The sequence below is a fragment of the Mandrillus leucophaeus genome, unplaced genomic scaffold (assembly GCF_000951045.1).
Source record: "Mandrillus leucophaeus isolate KB7577 unplaced genomic scaffold, Mleu.le_1.0 Scaffold771, whole genome shotgun sequence".
Classification (NCBI taxonomy): Eukaryota; Metazoa; Chordata; class Mammalia; order Primates; family Cercopithecidae; genus Mandrillus; species Mandrillus leucophaeus.
The window spans coordinates 1,502,424-1,524,822 of NW_012108375.1; the positions used below are offsets into that span (position 1 = coordinate 1,502,424).

General features: G+C 38.2%; 1 protein-coding gene across 2 annotated transcripts; it reads right to left on the reverse strand.

The window, feature by feature from the left end:
* Positions 1 to 28: 28 nt before the first annotated feature.
* Positions 29 to 21,832, reverse strand: FAM159B (family with sequence similarity 159, member B). Of its 2 annotated transcripts, XR_001004532.1 has the most exons (4): positions 21,326 to 21,698; positions 17,934 to 18,043; positions 16,461 to 16,618; positions 30 to 230 (listed from the first exon to the last, which is right to left on the reverse strand). XR_001004532.1 is itself a non-coding variant. In XM_011966765.1 (3 exons), exons 1-3 carry the CDS (start codon positions 21,514 to 21,516, stop codon positions 97 to 99), a joined length of 483 nt encoding a protein of 160 aa, XP_011822155.1. In that variant the 5' UTR covers positions 21,517 to 21,832; the 3' UTR covers positions 29 to 96. The 2 variants fall into 2 exon arrangements, 1 of the variants encoding a protein (XP_011822155.1); XM_011966765.1 differs by lacking the exon at positions 17,934 to 18,043 and having other exon boundaries at positions 29 to 230; positions 21,326 to 21,832.
* Between the last annotated feature and the right edge of the window lie 567 nt (positions 21,833 to 22,399).

Consider the following 22,399-nt stretch of genomic DNA (forward strand, 5'->3'; position numbering starts at 1 on the left):
AATTTTTGAAAAGCAATATTACAAACTGTTTCAAATGCACGCTTTATTTTTATTGCCCCATCTCTCCAGTAAGCATTTAAAACACAGAATTTTTAGTTAATAAGCAATGTAGATTTGTGTTGCATCCATTGTTTTTTCTTGAATTATATCATCAGCTTCATAGTATGTTTCATTCGTTGCATTTGATGCTGCATTTGAATTGAGGGCTTTGGTTTTTTCATTTGACTTGCCTGCAGATACACAAACCAAAATGAAATAATTATTTGAAATTATGACATCGAGTTTCACTTATAAAAATGTGCACTTAAAAATAATTTTTGTAGCAATATTGAAAATATATCCTGAAAATGTTATGTGTATGAGTGAGAATTGAGTTATTTTGAAGTGGTTTTTGAGTATTTCTTTCTGAAAGTCAAATAAGGGAAATAGTAACAGAAACAAAAAAAATTGACTTCCATGCTTACCTTTTTCCTCCATGCTTCCATGAGGAAAATACACATTTGATAAGAAGGTAACAATTTCTGAGTGACTTAACAAAAGTGTGACTGTCCCTCTCCTATGCATGAACTACATTAAAGCCAATCATAATAACTTGCACAACCTTAAGGCTTTGCCATTATAACTGATTTAGATGTGGTTTATTAAAAGGGCACAGTTGTGCCACAATCCCATTCACTCACTGCATATAAATATGAGTCCAAAATGAGCAAAGGTAAAAGAATATGGATCTTTACTGATCGGAAGTTAGTACTAAACAAACACAGCAAAGAAATGGATCATTCAATGAATAGTGTTAGGAAAGTTGAATGATTGTAGAAATAACTAATGTATCATTTCACCAATAGAAAATAACATAAATATGTAAAGAACAGTGGAAGAAATCACAGACATTACTAATGACCTCCGTGTTGCTAAATGCACAGTCCGGTTCATTCTCATCTTATTTGATTTCTTAGCAGCAGTTGATCCAGTTCTTTCCTTGGCTTCCAGGGCACCATTCTTTTTTACTCTCTGCTACCTTACCATTACTAATTACCTCCATGTTGCTAAATCCACAGTCCAGTGACCAAAAACCTCTGGTCCTTGATGCCTCTCTTCTCTCTCACCCTATATCCAATCCATCAGAAATCCTTGTTGACTATGCTTTTAAAATACATCCAGAATCAGACCACTTCTCACCATCTTCACTGCTACCACTATTCTGTTTTCAGCACAACATTCAAAGAGCTATTCTTTAAAAACTAAGTTGAATCATGCCCTCTGCCCAGAACCCTCCATTCACCCAAGTCTTATACAGTGGCCTACATGATTTCATACACACACCATTAACCTCTCTGACTTCATTTTTTTCTACTTCATTCTTTGGTTCACTCCAACCTCTTTGATTAAACATTTCAGGCATGTTCCAGCCCTTGGGACTTTTGCACTATTTACTCTTGTCTACTATGCTCTTCTTCCAGATAATCTGCACAATAACTATCTTTTTTCCAAGTCCTTCCTCAAAAGTCATCTTCTCAATAAGACCTACCCAAAGCATTATTTAAAATTGCAGCCTCCATATCCCCATCACCAACCCCTTCTGCCCTCCATTTTTCCCCCAAAGCACTTATTAACTAATATAATTTACCTATTTATCATGCTTATCAGTTATTGTCTGTCTTCCCTCACTAAAATTTAAGTACCACATTCCAAGAAATTTTTGACTATTTTGTTCATTAATGATGTGTCTATAAAAATGCCTTGCACATAGTTGTTCAATAAATATTAGTTGAGTGTATTAATGAATTAAAGGATAAGACAGAAAACTTTAAAACTGGGTAGCAAAAGACAAGATTGAAAACCAACTAGCAAAAAATATTTAGAGCAAATGATGCATGTCTAATATGTAAAGATCTTACATATCAGCATGTAGGACATTAACACCTTTTAGTGAGTGAAGAAAGTGACAGAAAAGATAAAATGACTAATAAACATGAAAAAGTTTTAATCTTGCTAGTCAGAAAGAAATGTAAATTTGAAAGGTGAGAAACAATTTTTCATCACTCAGGTGAGGATAAAAAGTAATTTTTCTTTCAACGGTGTAGCATGATGGGAGTGTAAATTGGTGCATGCTTAAAGGTGTCAAATGTTCCTACTGTGTAATTTCACTTTAACAAGAAATTCCCAAGGAAACCATCAAAGATGAGATCTAAAACTTATAGACATCTTCTTCACTGGTTATTTTCAATACCAAGAAATGAAAGTAGCTTAAATTTCCAATGATAGAATTGCTAAATATCATGCCTGAGATACCATGCAGCCCTTTAACTTAAAAAAAAATAAAAATGGTTTCTAAGAAATGTTTAATTACATGGAACGTGCTTAGAATACAATGTCAAGTGAGAAGAATGTAAAACTATCAGCAATATAATAATAGTTAATACTTACATAGCACTTACTCATAACATTATCAGCCTGTCTGCTAAAGCCCTTTAGGATCACACATAAACTTGGTTAGGCTGATGATCTGGTTCTACTTTCCTCTTCTGGCTCAGTTCACCCCACTCCCTTCCTTGTCTTTGGTGGTTCAGATACCCACAAGTCCTGTTTTCCCCAAACTTTCCCTGGTGTCTCCCTCTCTGCCCCAAGCCTCTTCCAGTTGCCTAGTGTCTCTAATTCTCCAGCCTCTTTTGCTTGAAGAATTCTCCTTCAGGTTTTAGAAAATCTGCCACAAACCTCCCTAAGGGGAAGTTCATTAGCCAAGACTCCTTCCATTAGAAGTAGCTACTGTACATCCTCTTCTTTTCACCATACAGCATATCTTCTGGATATGAGTTTTTAATTTTTTTTCTTCAGGTGAATCTAAACCTTGCCTTTAAGCATGCCAATACTTCCTGGCTTTGCATATTAATTGCTTTCTATAAGTAAACTGCTTTTTGCAAGTAAAAATATATATTAAAGATACTTTTCTATAAGTAAAATGCTTTCTAGGATCGATCAGGACATCCCTCACTCTGGGACGATTTCATGGTTCAACACTCAAAGGACAATGTTATTTACAAGTTTTGAAAGATGTCTCACTGCAGCTTCCATATCTTACCCATAAGACTGAAACATGCATGGTATTGATCTCTAGGCTAATATTAGAAGCACTGAAATTTAAAATCTGGGGCCTAGAGTGGCACAATAATGACTTTATTTCAATTACTTCTCTTCTGAACTATTTTTGGTAGTAAAATAAGTTACTTTCTACTTCTAAACATGCAGTAAGTATAATTTGATTTTTAAAAGCTAATTTGTTGTAGGCACAGCATTTGCCAGCCTGGAAAATAGCCTTTGCCCAATCAGCAAGCAAAGCTATTTAAAATAAATATAGTAGAGAAAGACGGCATGAAAAATTTAAGAAATAAAAAATTATTGACTTTGCAAAGCAAATATTTTCTAAAAATTAGATTCAAATTTAACAAATAATAAACAAGGTTTATGGAAATTTTATCTTGTCAAGATGATTAAAAAATCAGGCATTTTATAGATTGTTTTCAAGATTTTGAAAGACAGGTTTAATTGGCCTCATGCTGTCTTTATTAGGGCTTATGATTTGGGAAATTAAGTCTTTTCTCTCAAAGAATAAAGGTTTTCACCTGTTTTTGAAATCTTTATGTTATCACCTTGGTTAAATGAATGACTTACTTTGCAATGACCTGTGATCCTATTTCATGATATCAAGCCTTTTAAACTTTTTATACTTGACACACTTTCCAAAGTCAAATTCTAACTTGGGTCTTCATTAATTTTTTGCCTTTAGTCCCCAGAAGTCCAAAAGAGACATATTTGGCTTATTGGTATAGAAATCATACAGGAAGCATTGTCAAATATGAAATGGTGTTTGGTTTTCTTTGGGCTATATTTGTATAAATGTTATTGGTGTGTGTGCCAAAATTATAGGAAACTCCTATAATTCTAATATGACTTATTGTATGTTATTAATAATTATAATTATGTAAAACTGTTGTATGCCAGAGAAGTAACAAATTGCTAGTCAAATGTGGTTTTAATAATGGCTGTCCTAAGACTTCTCTTGTTTTGATCCTCTTCAAAAGGTGGTTTATAATCAGCTGTAGGACTTTGATAGGTGCTCTTGAATGCAGGTTTTTAATAACTTTGGAAATTGTGACATTAGAATAAAAGAAAAAACTTTCAGGACTCTCAGAGAACTGAAATGTTCACCAATATCAAACAGGACCAGAGTTAACTGCATGGACTGAGCTAAAAGAAGACTGAAGTAATCTTTTTTACTTTTAGCTTAAAATGTTGCTGATCTTTTGTTTTTCAGAGTGAAAAAAACTTATTTTAAGCTATCTACAGCTTTTAACAATTGAGTAAAATATACTCCTGTACACAAAATTTGGAGCATATTTCTCTCTTCCTTATTTCTCCAGAATTTGGAAACTATTTGTGAGTTTTCTTAACTTATGGCAATATAGTTATTTGCGTAAGTGCAATAAGAATGTTTTCTTTTGCAACAGGACACAATTGGAGAAACTGGTTGTTTTACCAAGGCTTTGAATAGAATAGCATGCTTTCCTTTAAGGAATCAAGCTTAACCCATAGAGCCAAAAAAAGCCCTTTGGGGAAAACTGGCCTCATACCGTGTCCTCATGGTTCCTGCATAGGGCTCCTAACCGGCTCCTAACCTGTGGTAAGTAAAGAATATCACATTCTAACAGGCCCAGGAGGTCCAAGGTATCTTGGGACCTCAAGAGGAGAGGAAATTATACAACTCATAGGTATTTGAGGATACAAACCCATGGCTGGGCTCAGCTTAAAAAAAAAAGAAAAGAAAAGAAAAGAAAAAAAGTCTTATCTGAGATTCCTTGAGTTTCATCAAAGCCAAATTTTAAAAGGCTATTTGAAAAATAATTATCCTTGCTGCCTTTTATACAAATAATCAGGCCAAGCATAAGACTAAATCTTATTTTTGCAAGCAAATCAGTCCTATTATGATTTGTTTTTAATAAAAATGGGAGACTAGAGAGAGAAAAACTATGTTTCAAAATGAGCTATAGTACACTTGTTATTAGATTCTAGTCTTGCCTAATGTTTTTCAATTTTTATTCTTTTCTACAGTTTGGACTGAATTCTAAAATTTTTCCAGGCTACAAGTCTCCAAAATAATGTTTTTAATTTAATTTTTGTTCTTTCTTTTCCCTTTTTTCCCTAGTTTTTCTATGTTGAAATCACTGAAAACTAAGCTGTGCTTTCTTTAAAGCCCTGCAAACTGAAGCTAGACAACTTAAGCTTTAAAAGAAAATAACAGCAACCTATTTACATACATAAGTCGCTTCATACCTGCCTACTGATGTATGGACTTCAAAGTAATATGGCCTATATTGATTTTCCAGGATTGTTCTGGTTTTGTTTGTTTTCTCTCTTCCTCCTCCTATTTTCTCTTCATAGCACATGAGACTTCACAACCTGCTAAAAATGAGCTTTCCTCATAATGTGGCACCTACCCATCTAGGAATGAACCATACTAGCCATGAGAGATCAGACCAAACCTGAGACCAGACTCAATTTTCTTCTAAAATGCTTTCTCCAAAAGATTTTAAAAAGAAAAGGGTGGGAATGTGAAAGGAAAATAAATCCTGGGATCCCAAAATCACTAAGCTAAAGAGAAAAGTCAACCTGGGAACTGCTTAGGGCAAACCTGCCTCCAATTCTAAGTCATCCCTCTGAGGCTTACCTGAGACAAATGCATATCTGATTGCTTCCTCTGCCCTACTGTTTATGTAAAAATGCAGATTCACTGAGCCAGACTAAATTGTGTATTCAGTGGAAGGCTGATCACAGACTCAAAAGAATGCAACCTTTTTTCTCTTATCTACTTTTAACCTGGAGTTGTCTCACCTTACCAGACCAAACCAATGCACATCTTACACATTTTGTTTGTGTGTGTGTTAAGACAGTCTTGCTCTATCACCAAGCTGGAGTGCAGTGGTGTAAGCTTGGCTCACTATAACCTCTACCTCCTGGGTTCAAGAAGTTCTCCTGCCTTAGGCTCCCGAGTAGCTGGGACTACAGGCACGCACCACCATGCTTAGCTAATTTTTTTAATTTTTTGGTAGAGACAGGGTTGCCCAGGCTGGCCTCAAACTCCTGGGCTCAAGTGATCTGTCCACCTCTGCCTTCCAAAGTGCTGGGATATCAGGTGTGAGCCACTGCACCCAGCCCATCTTACACATATTAACTGATGTCTCATGTCTCCTTAAAATACATACAAGCAGACTGTACCCCCACCCACCTTGGGCACATGTCTCAGGATTTCCTGAGGCTGTGTCAGGGATGCATCCTTAACCTTGGCAAAATAAACCCTCTGAACTGACAGAGACCTGTCTCAGATACTTTGCGTTGACATTATGTAATATTTGAAAATCAAATTAAGGTGTTTGTAGGTTGTTTTTCACTTGTTTAATATTATTTTTACTCTTTAGTATAGCAGGTAAAGATAAAAGATCAAAGATTTAATATATAAATTAATTTTGTATTATCTGGGTGACATCTGTATCTTATATAAGCACCGATTTAAGTATCTAAAATTTTAATTTTTTTTGAATTCCTGGAAATCTAAAAAGTGTAATGTTAAAGTCCTTCGTGTTTCCAAAGCTTTTTACATACTTAAATTCATAATAGTTTAATCAGACTTTCAAGGTGTTTTGTCATAACCAATTTGGGTTTTTTGGTTTTTTAGTGGGAAATAAACTAAGGAAGTTATTTCCTAACTTAGTCATTCTGGGGTTCTCTCTAAGTTATCCCCATTCTGATGCTCTTGTTTCCATTATATATTTCTCTGGCAACAACTGAAGGAATTTATCTAACTTGTTTACTCCCCTCTGAGATTTAAAGGCTTGCAAAATACATTACAGTAGTATAGATTTTTATTCATGTATGACTTGTAAAGATCTTTATTCCCCAGCCTCAACTCATTATTTACTTGGCTATTGGATCCTTCTAACCGGTGTTAAGTACAAAGATATTTTTTTGATTGGCTTCTAAAGCCAAAGCAATTCTCCTAACAAAACCAAATTGCTATGTGAACAAGAAAAGATGTGTTATAAACACCATAACACCTCTAGCATTCACTCTCTTCCTGCAGGTTAGACAAATCCAAAAGTGCTTTTTTCAAGGTATATCCCTCTGGTAACTTAGAGTAATCGGACATATTGGGAAACAACTGCAGTTAGTGAAGCTGTAGTGATAATACAGTCCAGCTAACTACAACTCTGGGATAATTTTTAAAGAGAAAGATAAAAATATCTCAGCAACCTCAGCATTTCCTAGTTTTATTTTAATCGAGAAACTAGTTTCTTAACCAACAAAATAGGGATAAAAACAGCTGCCTCTTTTCTGTCACAGGTAACAACATGGATTCAATTTAAATGAATCTGTAATATCATTGCGCTCCCAAGAGATTTGTCACACATAAAAATTTTTTCTTTTTTAATTTATTTTTCTCGTTAGTGGAGTGGGAATTGCCAAGATTCAACATCACAGTTCCTTCCTACTCAATTGTCAACTGCTCTTCCTGCTGCCTGCTACTTATTTCCATTCTTTGGTTTTTGTTGTTCTAGTCATTGTATGCAAATTTCAACCTTCCTTTAATCCTATACTTCCTAGACTGGCATTAAATTAAAGCTTTGGCCTTTGCCAAAATTTAAATCCAATTCATCGAACGAAATCTTTCTACCTATCCTTATCACAGGTAGGCCAACATAATTTTTCTGATAACAGTTAAATTTTATATTTATTTTCAAACCCTTTCTTCAGGGACCTAGAATTCTTCTGTGAACTCTGCCCTTGCCTGTCATTTCAAAATATCAAAAGAATGTTGGGGACTCCTGCAGGTCTTTATCTCGTGGCTATCAGGCAGAACTGTCATTAAGCCTTTCTACTATCATCTGCCAATGTCCTCCTAGCTTCTGGGTTACCATTCTGATGTTCTTCAGCAGCTTCCATGTACTAACCTAGCTGAGTCACTTTATTATTTAGTAGAAAATCTACACATCCCACTCATCCTGCAGTTCCTTTTTGCGGAAACAAGCAATTTCAAGTTTTTACCCTAAAAGTGTTTTTTTTATTTGTAAGAGGATGTTTTCCCTTCAAATTTAATACGATGATGCATAGGACTGGGTGTGAGCTAAATGGTGAAGTGAGCAAAACTTATTGACCTCTCCCTTTTCAATGCCCTGCCCTCCCCTCAAGTATGTAGAGAGATCTCACATAAGCACAGTTAAAAAATTTATCATGAAAGTTAGAATCTTGGACTTGCCCTTTTGCTTTAGTCACTCATTAATGAGTGGAGGCAGTTCTATTCAGAAATTTTTTTCCTACACTATTTTTTCCAGAATTCACCTTTTTCTTTCTATTCTGTATTGTTAAATTCTTCCAACCATTGATGATTAATAACATCTTACAGAGGAAGTTAGCTGATATTATATGTCCTTGAAATAAATGATTTTCAATGAGAGATTGGCTTCTATTTTGCTTATTGGTTTGAGCATGACTGAGGATTGCCTGACTCTGCCCTGAGGAGGACTCCAAAATGCTATTATAATGCCAAAAACCGCAATTACTTTCGCACCAACCTAATAATATAGGTAACTACTGAGCAATTTGATTTTCTACATTGTAGGAACAGAAGCAGTTGTATAAAATTCTAGGCTCATTATTTTAAATAAAAAGGTCTTTCTATTTAAAGGGACACAGGTGGCCTTTTATGCCATTGAATTCCAATTACCCTATCTTCTTCTAAGATCTCAATGAATTCCTTTAAAATCTTTCTGAAATAAACACTGATTACCATTAATAAATAATTTGGCAGCGTAATTCATAAGAGCTTTGAGCAAATGTTTTTGAAAGGACGTTAAGGCTATTTAGAAAAGTAGTTCTCAACTTCTTTATACATTTAGTACAAAACCCATCAAAATACCATTTGTCTTTTTAAAATTGGACAGCGTGATTCAAAAGTTTATTTGGAAACTTGAATGTTACTAGAGTAGCCCAGAAACTCAAAAAAAAGGATGACAGGAGAGGGGAGATGGAGTCTTGTTTAATCAAATATTAAAATAAACTGTATAGCTACAGTAATTCTTAAAGTATATTACTAGCTTAAAATAAACAGATGGATCAATTTAACAAAACACAAAGTCCAAAACAGACCACAATATATATAAGAATTTAGCTTATGACTAGTGACATTTTAAATTGTCAAGAGAAAAATGGATTAGCCAATAAATATTTGACAACTGACTCATTATTTGGAAAATAAAAAAGGCAGATCTCTACCTCATATTTTATACCAAAATTAAACCTCCAGGAGTATTAAAGATTTAAGTATAAGAAAAATGCATTACAAGAAAATATAGACAACTACATAATTACCTAGTACAATATAGTTATCTATAGGTATCTAAATATATAAATATAGGTAACTATATTATATTAGGTAATTATATAGCTAGGTAATTATATAATTAGATAACCATAGGTAACTATAACTAATTACTAATACTTTGAACTATATTAGAAAATGTATTTAAAAATTAACTACATTAGAGCTAGGCTCTGTGGCTCACACCTGTAATCCCAGGAATTTGGGAGGCCAAGGCAGGCTGATCACCTGAGGTTGGGAGTTCGAGACCAGCCTGACCAACATAGAGAAACCCTGTCTCTATTAAAATTCAAAATTAGCCTGGCGTGGTGGCTCATGCCTTTAATTCCAGCTACTCAGGAGGCTGAGGCAGGAGAATAGCTTGAACCAGGGAGGTGGAGGTTGTGGTGAGCTGAGATCATGCCATTGCACTCCAGCCTAGGCGACAAGAGCGAAACTCCATCTCAAAAAAAAAAAAAAAAAAATTAACTATATTGGAAATCAAAAATCAACTATACTAGAAAATATAAACTATCCTGGAAAATACAGTTACCTATATCTTCTACTAATGCATTTATTTTTTATACTTAAATATTTTATCTTTATATCTTCTGGTAAGGGGAAAACTTTCTAAGTGTGAAACCAAAAGGAGAAAATACAAAAAAAGAAACTTCTGCAGTTGAAAATTAGTCACATATAAGATTTATTTGTTTGTTTCTCTGTATTTCCTAATTTTCCTATAATGAACTGATAATGAACTATAATGAATTGAGAGGAAGATTTTCTTTCGAGGGAGCAAGGATATCTTCTAAGATAAATATAGCAGACCATGCTGAGCCAGCCCAAATCCTATTTTGCTCACAGGCAGAATAAATGTTTGCATTATCTTTAAATTTGCTTTCCTTCTCAGTATTTCATATATAATTTATGCTTTTCTCCTAGACAACTGTGCCTTACTGCTAATTTACTTATCCCTTTTCATTTATATCATCTGTCTTTACAAAAGAGAACATGAAATACAGGCTTGTTGTTTATTATACCTATACAACTGTATTATTTTATTTGTGCCAAGCAGCTCTACTAATATTTGCCCTTCTAATTTTTATCAAAAATTCTGTGTCTAAGAACCCTTCTCTTTGCTCCTTCCCCCAGCCCCTTCTACAACTCCAGAGTATCAATAGATATTCAAAGCCCCAGGATAAATATGCTTTATATTCCTGGAGCATCAAGTTTACTCAGATATGAGAGGGAGAAGATGCTATTACTAGAGTAAAGCAAGTCATATTATGCAGTCAAATTGAAAATTCTCATAATTTTAAAAATAAAATGGGAACTTCAGATAATTTAAAGTTCATTAGGCTTAAAGCAGGCCTTTCTACTCTAGCCCTTAGAATTCTGGAGACACAGGTTCCTCTCTCTAACATAGTTGGCCCTCCATATCCATTGGTTCTGCATCTGTAGATTCAACCAACCATGGATCAAAAATATTTGGGGGAAAAAAGCATCTGTACTGAACATGTACAGACTTTTTTTTTCTTGTAATTACTCCCTAAACAACACAGAATAACAACTACTTACGTAGCATTTACATTGTACTACATCATACTACATATTAATCTAGAGATGATTTAAAGCAGGGGTCCCCAACCTCTGGGCCACGGACCAAGCTAGTCTGTGGCCTGTTAGGAACCAGGCCGCACAGCAGGAGGTGAGCAAAGGGCGAGCAAGCATTACTGCTTCCCCTCTACCTCCTGTCAAATCAACATTGGCATTAGATTCTCAAAGGAGCACAAACCCTATTGTGAACTGCACATGCGAGGGATCTAGGTTGTGCGCTCCTTATGAGAATCTAATGTCTCATGATCTGAGGTGGATCTGTTTCATCCCAAAACTATCCCTCCCATACCCGACCTGGAAAAATTGTCTTCCATGGAACCAGTCCCTGGTGTTAAAAACAGTTGGGGACTACTGATTTACAGCATATAAAAGGGCCAGGCACAGTGGCTCACGCCTGTAATCCTAGCACTTTGGGAGGCTGACACGGGTGGATCATTTGAGGTCAGGAGTTTGAGACCAGCCTGACCAACATGGTGAAACCCTGCCTCCACTGAAAATACAAAAAACTTAGCCAGGCATGGGGACCAGTGCCTGTGGTCTCAGCTACTCGGGAGGCTGAGGCAGGAGAATGGCTTGAAACAGGGAGGCAGAAGTTGCAGTGAGCCAAGATTGTGCCACTGCACTCCAGCCTGGGCAACAGAGTGAGACTCTGTCTCTAAATAAATAAATAAATACATAAAATGGAAAGCTATGCATAGGTTACATGCAAATACTATGCCAGTTTACATCAGAGACTTGAACATGTGAAGACTTTGGTATCCGCAGGGGGTCTTCAAACCAATCTCAATGAATACTGAGGGACAACTGTATACATTTAAGGATTCTCTGGTGGAAAAGTTTGAGAAGCAGGGCTCTAAGTCGCCCCTTTAATTGCTCCTCGGTTAGCCATTAATTCCTCCACAACCTGTGGAACGAGCCCTCACCCTCAGAGTGTAGACTCAGAAGGATGCCTTTCACACAGCCATCTGTTTTCTCAGGAACTGGACGTCCTATACAGAACAATTTACAAGCAATAGTATTCTTTTAAACATTGGCATTTGAAGCATGCATAACCCGAAACACAAAGTTTAAAAAGAAGAAAATGGTTATGGAACACAACTTAAAGACCGATCAATTGCTTCAGCAATAGGTCCTCTGTACAGAATGAGCCCTAGGGGTAGTCCAATTACAGTCTACAATCACTGCCAGAGAGTAGCTTTTTTCAAGATCCATTCCAAACGTTGGAGCCTTAAATTATAATGCAAGTCAACAGAATAAAGATATACTATGCAAAATCTTGACAAAATTGTCTAATATTAGACTATTTTAGACTCTCGTCACTTATAGAGGGAAAAAAATTCAGTGTCCTAAGTCAATTTAGTGTGTACACAAGAACACATTTCCCTTTAGGCCATTCAGATTTCCTATAATGGAAACAGTTTCAACTGTAAAAATCAACCTGAAATATCGAGAGGCTGACCCATGAATTTTTTTTCAAATTTTTTATTATACTTTAAGTTCTAGGGTACATGTACACAATGTGCAGATTTGTTACATATGTATACATGTGCCATGTTGGTGTGCTGCACCCATTAACTCGTCATTTACATTAGGTATATCTCCTAACGCTATCTGTTCCCCCACCCCCTCCCCACAACAGGCCCTGGTTTGTGATGTTCCCCACCCTGTGCCCAAGTGATCTCATTGTTCAATTCCCACCTATGAGTGAGAACATACGGTGTTTGGTTTTCTTTCTTTTTTTTTTTTTTTTTTGAGGCGGAGTCTCGCTCTGTCGCCCAGGCTGGAGTGCAGTGACCAGATCTCGGCTCACTGCAAGCTCCGCCTCCCGGATTTACGCCATTCTCCTGCCTCAGCCTCCTGAGTAGCTGGGACTACAGGCGCCTGCACCTCGCCCGGCTAGTTTTTTGTATTTTTTAGTGGAGACGGGGTTTCACTGTGTTAGCCAGGATGGTCTCGATCTCCTGACCTCGTGATCCGCCCGTCTCGGCCTCCCAAAGTGCTGGGATTACAGGCTTGAGCCACCGCGCCCGGCCAGTGTTTGGTTTTCTATTCTTGCAATAGTTTGCTGAGAATGATGGTTTCCAGCTGCATCCATGTCCCTACAAAGGACATGAACTCATCCTTTTTTATGGTTGCATAGTATTCCATGGTGTATATGTGCCACATTTGCTTAATCCAGTCTGTCATTGATGGACATTTGGGTTGGTTCCAAGTCTTTGCTATTGTGAGTAGTGCCACAATAAACATACATGTGCATGTGTCTTTATAGCAGCATGATTTATAATCCTTTGGGTATATACCTAGTAATGGGATGGCTGGGTCAAATGGCATTTCTAGTTCTAGATCCTTGAGGAATCGCCACACTGTCTTCCACAATGGTTGAACTAGTTTACAGTCCCACCAACAGTGTAAAAGTGTTCCTATTTCTCCACATCCTCACCAGCACCTGTTGTTTCCTGACTTTTTAATGATCACCATTCTAGCTGGTGTGAGATGGTATCTCATTGTGGTTTTGATTTGCATTTCTCTGATGGCCAGTGATGATGAGCAATTTTTCATGTGTCTGTTGGCTGCATAAATGTCTTCTTTTGAGAAGTGTCTGTTCATATCCTTCGCCCAGTTTTTGATGTGACCCATGAATTTGGAAAGGACATGGGTAACTGGTGAAACCAATTTTCCTCTGACATAATATTTACTTCTTGATTTATTATGCAAATATTCTATTATGTTCCTAACCTTCAAGACATTCCTTAAATGCAATAAAGCCACAGACTTGCTTTCTCAATAGCTAGAACACTGGCATCCATTGCTAGGTAGTAGAATCATTGGAACGGAACATGCATATTTAACGAAGGGTACAGCAATGTGTAAATATCACATCAAAGGCTCGCTTTCAAATACAAACAATTTTCTCTTCCCATTCTAGTGACATTTGAACTATTTTATTTTGAGCTCTCCACTTTGTCTGATTTGGTTAAAATCAATGCAAGGGACCAAAATCACCTCATTTGAAAGCAGCAGGAAGTCACTGATCACTTAAAATCCTGCCTTACCAATAGTACGCATTCAGGAAAGGTGTACTGAATTGATTTGCCAATTTGACAAAATATACTTGTGAGAGGGGCAGAATAAGGATATTTCTTTGCAAGTAAGCAGCCTCATCTAACTATAATGGACTTCCTCACTCAATAGCGACAAGAATACAAAATTTGAATCAACAAGCCAACTAATTCTGTTGCTATGTTCTGAAGTCAATGTGAAATAAAATTTTGGAGCAGTACCTAAGCTAAATCTGGAAAAATAACCAATTTTTATTTAGCACAGTGCATTGTATAGAGAAGGCGGTCAATGAATGTTTTATGACTGTGACAGTGACAATATTTTGCCAATGTTTCTCAAAATATGCTCCTAGTATGACACACATGCAGTGCTACCCCATCCAATTCATTCATGGAATATTTGCTATGTGTTCTAGGCACTGGGGATACAGTAATGAGCAAACAAGACAAAAATTCCTACTTTTCTGGGACTTAGTTTCTACTCGGAGTGGACAAAAGATAGACAACAGGTAAGTAAAGGATATAATATGTTAACGGTGAATGCCTAAGATAAATTCAAAGCAGGAAGAGGGTATTAAATGTTGAAAGGGAATTAAAAATGCAGATAGGGTAACCAGGGGAGAGCTCCTGGGAAGGTAACTTTTGAGTAAAGATGGAAAGTGAAAAAGTAAGTCATGCAGATATCTGAGGGAAAAGCATCCTTGACAATAGTGGAAGCATGTGTAAAGACCTTGAATCAGGAATTTCAAGGAACAGCAAAGGGGCCAATGAGGCTGGGCATGCGAAGATAGGAAATATAAGGGCAGATCACAAAAGTCCCCATAGGTCATGATGAAGACTGTTTTCTCCATTGAAAGAGACAGGAAGCGATTAGTGTTTTCAGCAGAGGAGTGACATGACCTGACTTGTGTTTTAACAGGTCTGCTCTGGCTGCTCTGGAGAGCAGACAGCAGGAGAACAAGGACAGAAGCAGCAAGAGGAGCTGCTTGTTTTAAAATGCAGAGCCTGGAATTTCTGTTTTTTAACAAGCTCTCTATGTGATTCATAGGCAGTCAAATTTAAGAGCTGCAACTTTAAATTACCTAAGCAATTGAGACAAAAATGGATTTTACAATCTGATTATTTGATAATCACTACTCGACATCCAGTGGAGAAACTGGGCCTAAGTCATTTGTACTAAATTCAGCTAACAACCTATCATTTCAGCCATGTAATCTCCAAACAGTACTTCCGGAAGAGAACTTTCAAGGAATCTTGGCCCCCTTGTTCTGTGACACAGGATACCCTCTGAGAGGTCTCCTCTGCAGAGAAGGAAATGAGAGCTAATGCAATCGCACAGTGGTGATGTATTTGATAAGGTCACAGAACAGGTACCCTATAATATGAGAAGTTCTAGGATGCAACTAAAATAGAGTATATGGGTGAGGACTTTCCTCAATTTTTTTAACATAAAGATTTTCATTTTATTTTTACATGGAAGCAAGTAAGCACTTGTGTGTCATTCTAAACACATATATAAACCCTAAATTTAACAATCTGTTTATATATTCTACATATAAATTATTGATAAATTCCGTATATATTTTATAATGTATATTCTAGATTGGTTTATACGTGCATCTCACAATAAAATTTATAATTAGTACTTTTTAATACACTATAGAAATTTATATTCACAATAGTTAAAAATTCTTTGTGATTGAGTTTTATAATGGTAACAACTAGCATTTGCACAGCACTTGATGATTGAGATAATAGGACCTAGTTCCACAAACCATAAATAAACATTATTTCTACTTTATAGTCACACTATACACATACAAATCCCAATATTTTAACTAGTTTGCAATCTAGCCAATACATCTTCTACTTATTTTTTGTTTCTTTTATATGCCTCTGAATTATTTTATATGCCCCTCTGAACTGTGTACACAGTAGACACACAGATAAATTCTTAACTGACCACTGACTAGCCAATCTAGAGTGATGAAAATATTTGGTTCAGAGAATAAGTTATCAAATACTTGTTTCCTCTATTTATTTGACTTCTTTGACCCCATCCAAAAACAAAATTTTTAAAATTTCAAGAGGATAAACCTTAATAACCAGAAGGAACATAAATATATTTAAAGCAGATTTACTGAACCAATGGTTTAATTTTCATGAGAATAATTACATCCTGCTGCTATTTTTCCTTCAGCACAATTTCCCTAAAGTATTTCATCATTAAGGCCTGATTCAATGTGAATTTTTAGTAAGACACATAGTAAACTGAATTTTTAAAAAGCATTCATTGTTAACAGTATGATTACCCAGATACGAGTTATTCTTTTGGATAAAGTTCAGGTAATTGGTAACAAATAATAGATACTGATTACCTTCTTGAGTGGAAGAAGCCTCTAAGTGTTGAAGCTTAAGGCCAGTGTCTAATCTTTGAGGCTTTGTATACAGAAATAAATAGCAAAGGACACAGACACTGATGACAAAGGCGAGTAAAACAAGGGCAGCAATTCCTAATCCAATCAAGGCACCAATGCTGAGGAAAACAGGAAAAAACATGTGTCACACAAAGTGGTTCACACTGGTTCAACTAAAGAGAAGGCATAAATATATCGTTAGTTCTTGCTCTCAGTCATTCATAACCAAATTGTATTTTAGCATAAACAGTAACTGATTGAAATCTACAGTTCACCTTTTTCCATCACCAAATTCTTGTATTTTCTCTGTAGGATTTTCGAGACCCTGTTAAATTTATACATTACTTTTTTTTTTTTTTTTTTTGAGATGGTGTCTCACTCTGAAGCCCAAGGTGGAGTGCAGTGGCACAATCTGGATTCACTGCAACCTCTGCCTCTGGGGCTCAAGTGATTCTCATGCCTCAGCCTCCCGAGTAGCTGGGACTACAGGTGCATGCCATCATGCCCAGTTAATTTTTTGTATTTTAGTAGAAATGGGGTTTCACCATGTTGCCCAGGGTGGTCTCGAACTCCTGAGCTCAGGCAATCCACCCACCGTGGCTTCCCAAAGTGCTGGGATTAAAGGCGTGAGCCACCACTCCTGGCCAGCCTGTACGTTACTATTAACAGGGAAGATCATGTGTTCATATTATAGGTTAAAGGTCACATGATTCTTTTGGGATAATTCTAAAACATCTCCATCAAATAAACCTCTATTATTCATATATTTTAGAAGGAAAGATCAGGTTCAACAACAAATGATGAACAGAAAAATATTTGTTTCTGCAAAAGCACTAAAGACATATGTGAAATGCCATTTGTTGATTTACAAAGCCAAAACTATTATAAAAAAGGAGAAAGCAATTTGAATTAAAGGAAAATGGTATTTGTGAAATTCATATCAAGTTTATGTTCAGTTTGACTTTTTCCTTTCTAAAGGGGCATAATGTCAATGGCTTCTAGCATTAAGGAAGAAGCCCTTATATTTTTCTCTAAAAACAGAATGTGTATCTGATTGTATTTGCTCCACCCTAAATTTGTAATGATTCCGTCTGATACAGTTACCTCTCAGTCTAATCATTTGAGAAATATAGTTTTCATAAGCCCGTGAACTGAATACTACTAAATGGGAAAAGAGCTTGGGGGAAAAAAAAGCATTATCTTGAAAGACTAATATGCTAACACGTACTTCTTGAACCACATTTTGTTCTAATTAAAATCTACCAATAGATTTTAACCTATAAATAGATTTTAATCAATTTTACTCAAGAACAGATACTTCTGTTGACTTTCATGGTAGTGTTGTATACACTTATTTAAAGCATTTGAGAGTTTAGCTTGTAGAAAATGTTCAATAAATGGAAATAAATAATAATTGACTGCTGATTGATCTACCTGTATTTGGAACATACATCATTGAAAAGTAATCTTTTTCTTCATTATCTTCCTGGCTTGCCTTTAGACTTCTGCTCTTTCCCTGGGATTAGGACACTGACAAGTTTAACCTGTACCAAAAGGGAGGGGAGGGAGAATTTGACCAGGGATGCCAGGAGCATTGTTGCTTTGGGAGGAAGGAGAACAGAACTGAAAGTGAAAAGTTAAGTTCACTCCACTTGTCCTTCATTTTAGGAGCTAGAACACCCCTGCAAAGAAGAGATTGCCTCCTGAACCACACACATGAAGTCGACTTTCAGAGATTCTTGTGCTTGGTTTATTGTCAACCCAGTTCCTCTAGCCTTGTAGACAAGTGAAGGCTGGGGAAATTTATGGCTAGAGTCACCGTAGAGCTATATATTTCAACTTGGGGTTTGCTCTCACTGGATGCACTCTCATCTAAAAGGTAGACTCCCTATATTTGGCGACTCCTCTTTTATACTTGTTTGCACCAAACCTAACTTTTGTGCATTTTGTCAGGGAAGGTTAGGATCACTTAACTATACACAGACACATGTGAATGTAATCCACTCAGTTAATATTATCTGGTGCACAGAGCAGATAAGAGGCTAGACATCTGGAAAGATTCTGCAAGCAAGAACCTGATTATTAAAAAATCTTCAAGGTAAAAATGTAATTTAGTCTATTTGAAAGCAAAATTGTTACTTTAATTAACTTCCACATACACAGTGTGGGCTTTCAATATACAAATTATAAAACCAGACCATTAAATTTGAAAGAAAAACAAAAACAAAGCATGCCATCCCTGCTTTCTGTTGAAAAAGAATGTTCTTCATAATAGTGACAAATAGTTTCAATGTCATGGTTCACTTTATAAAAAAGTTGCTTTATGGCCGGGCGCAGTGGCTCACACCTGTAATCCCAGCACTTTGGGAGGCCGAGGCAGGCAGATCACGAGGTCAGGAGATCGAGACCATCCTGGCTAACATAGTGAAACCCCATCTCTACTAAAAATACAAAAAATTAGCCAGGCATGGTGGCAGGCGCCTGTAGTTCCAGCTACTCGGGAGGCTGAGGCAGGAGAATGGCATGAACCTAGAAGGCAGAGGTTGCAGTGAGCCGAGATTGCGCAACTGCACTCCAGCCTGGGTGACAGAGCGAGACCCCGTCTCAAAAAAAAAAAAAGAAAAGAAATGTTGCTTTATGCATGCAAAGCTCTAGGTATAAACTCTCGGTAAAGATGGAGCTCCAGGAGACTCCTAAAATATTCATTTCAATAAATACTTTAATTAAATAGCCACTCATGCATGGCCCTGTCCAATAGACCTTATTTTCCCAAGTCCTGGAGAAGATTACCAAGGAAAATCCTAAGAACATAGGGAGTCATCGGAGGAGAAAAGATGGGAGGGGGCCAGACACAGGAAAGGAAGAATTATCCTTTCCTCAGCACCCTATGGCAGTTGTTTTACAAGCTTTGAGAGAGGGTCTGAAGCTGCTGTCACATTAATGCAGCAATTCTCCTACTTAGGAAGTTCACTTACCTTGCGATAGCCACAGCTGTGCCTTTCTCCAGCCACTATAGAATCTCAAAACAAGGGCTAGTGGCTCTTCACAGTTGGACTATTTTAAATTAGGAGTGGAGAGCAAAGAACAGAGGGGAAATGAAGCTCTAATAAATTTACCTCCCTATTGTGTTCTCAGAGCTCAGTAATTCACAGGAACCCAGGTTTAACACTGCCAACCGACAACACCAGTTGAAGTGATTTTTCTATTTCCCAGGGAATGGAGCTGCACTGTCCGTTTTGTCAGTGCTGAATGAAGACCCCAGCAAGCTGTTCACTCCTTTGTGCCCTTATAAATCTTAGGAAGGTTTTATGTCCTCTATTGCTTGTCACTTTGGAACTATTCAGGGATCTGAAAATCTCAGGCACATTTTCCAATTGAGTTTGACTTAGGAATTGCCAGTCTCTGTTGGAGGTGCCTCTGCCATTAGTAACGCCTCCAATGACCCAGAGATAGATTACTCTGTTAGTTTCCAAAAGGCCAGATAATAAACCAATGCAATACAGATTTCTTCCCCATGTAATCTACTAAGGATAAGCTATCATTATTTTCTGACATTTTGCCCTTCTCCAGCAAAATACAACTTTGTCAGTTGAACTTACTGGAAGGTAGGTACTCCTGTTGAGACTTTTTGATGCTTCCAATATAGAAAAACATGTTAATATTTTATTGCTTCAAGAAGTAACATTTAGTCATTTGCTATAGACTTGGCCTGTGTGTTAAATTCTGGGTCATGTAGGTGACTGGGAGACATAATCATAATACTTTACCTCTTACTAGCAGAATCCATCTCCTCCAACCCCATAAACTAATTAATACGTACAAAACAATTTAAGGTGGGAGCTCTTTCCTTGACTGTCGAACCCCTTTCATTCTCCAAGCAAAATGAAAAATTAAGTTTAAAGTTTGCAGCCCTTCAGAGTGGAAGGGGGAAAAGAAATTCATAAGAAAAATGTCTACATCAATACTAGTTGGAATAAGTAAAATAAAATTGCCACTATAGGAAAAAGAAACAAGACCCCACCTTAGAAAGTCTCTTCACATTCCAGCAATAGCCACATGGCTCAGGTTTCAAGAAAGGGGGTGTCCTGTTCTACAGAGGGTGTGTATAATCATGGCAACCAAAAGCTGTATCTTTCTTGGTGTCTCTTCAATTCTCTCCAGGGTAGGGGTCAGATCCTCCAAAAAGGGCAAGTCGTAAAGCCCAGTTGCTTGCGCAGGCCCTCAGGAACACACACACACACACACACACACACACACACACACTCTTTAAAAAATATATGTGTATTTTAAAGAATACAGCCAATTCCTTCACATCCCTCAAAGAGTCTTAAAATACTCTGATCCTTGTTAATGCAGTAAAAAGAGCCCCAAAGGAGCCTCCTTTCTCTTCAAATACACCAAATAAACCTAAAAGAGGATTTTAAACCTTCCCCTTGGGTTATCTGCTTGTCCTCCCGCTCCACCAGTAGGGCTGCCAGCCTGGGACTGGTCCCCGGCGAGGGGAGAGCAGTCGGCTCCCGGGAGGCGGGCGGGGAACCCAGCGGGGCCAACCGGGAGGGCCCCAAGTGCGCCCTGGGCGCAAAGCCCGCGCTCCTCCAGCGCGCGCCTCGCCTCCGGTCCTGGCTTCTGGGGGAGTTTCGAGCCGGGGCGAGATTTCTCTCCCTACCCTCACCCGCCCTCAGAAGCTCCGCTTCCTTCCGTAGGGACCCAACCCAGAGCCGATGGCGGGGACCCGGGGGACTCCCCCTGGCCCTGGCGTGGCTCCGCTTGTCGCCTCCCTAGCCCCGGGCCCTGCCAGCCGCCGCACGCGCGGGCTCTCAGCCCACCTGAGGCTCCACATGTAGCTGTGCTTGTAGGGGAAGTAGCTGCCCGGCTCGCTGCAGCAGTACTTGAGGTCGGCGAAGCCGCAGCAGTACTGGAGCGCGGCCCCCTCGCCGCGCCGGGGGCATTGGAAGGGCTCCACGAAGCTCTGGTTGAGGCTGTAGTAGCCGGAGCACAGCCTGCTGTCCTCGCTCATCGCGGGCTGGGGCCAGGAGAGGCTCGCGAGGGGCCGGGTCTGCTCTCGGATCGCACTGGTCCAGCACCTCCAGAGTCCGCGGACCCCTCTGCCCGGACTCGGCTCTTCCGATCTGGGCTCTGGCTGCCCGGGCGCTCAGTCTGCCCGCGCCACCTCTGCTTTCTCTCCTCCCCTTGTCCACATGGTGTCTGGGCGCCTTACTCTCTCCTCTCCCTCTCGCTGCTGAGAGGTCGCTCCTTTTATCCGCCCATCTCGGTGCCCACTCCCCTCTACTTTCCCTCACTTCACCAGCAGCCTGGAGACCTTTGCTATCCCCACACCATGCCAGAAAGAGCTTTCTCCAGAGGGAAAAAAGGAGTCGTGGGACATGTTTTCAGTCCAGGCAGATGCTGCCAAAGTTGCAGTTTTCCTGCCTAGGGACAGGGCAGGCGGATTCTGGGCAAACAGACCAGGTCTAGTGGAACCTTAACTGCCCGGCCATAGACTCAAGGAGTGGAGGAGAGGACCAGCTAAAAGGCAGTGAACAGTAGTGAGGCGGCGTTGGTGTTCTCTTTCTTTGAGAAGTAAATGTGAAACATTAAGATCTGCCCATTTAAACATAAAAAACAAGAAACAAAGTCTCCCCTAACAACTGGCCATGCTGCAGTTGCTTTCTGTGTTCAGCTAAAATATCCAGAAAAGTTAAGAAATGCAAGACATGAAGGTAAAGAAAGTGAGAACTTTCTAGAGAGGGAGGCAGCCAAAGGAAAAAAAGGCAGAGGAAATAGGGAGAAAACTTCAGTCAGTTTTGATGTGCTGTAGGAACTTCTTTTGTCTCCTTTTTGTTTGATATTCCCATTTTCTTGATTGGTTTGTTCACAAAGGCTTTTTAAAATAACGATGA

Coding starts and splice junctions, on each gene's coding strand:
- FAM159B (XM_011966765.1), bottom strand. CDS start 21,516: ATGAGCGAGGACAGCAGGCTGTGCTCCGGCTACTACAGCCTCAACCAG. Junction 16,619..21,325: donor AGCTACATGTGGAGCCTCAG/GTGGGCTGAGAG, acceptor TGTTTTCCTCAG/CATTGGTGCCTTGATTGGAT. Junction 231..16,460: donor GGCTTCTTCCACTCAAGAAG/GTAATCAGTATC, acceptor GTGTATCTGCAG/GCAAGTCAAATGAAAAAACC.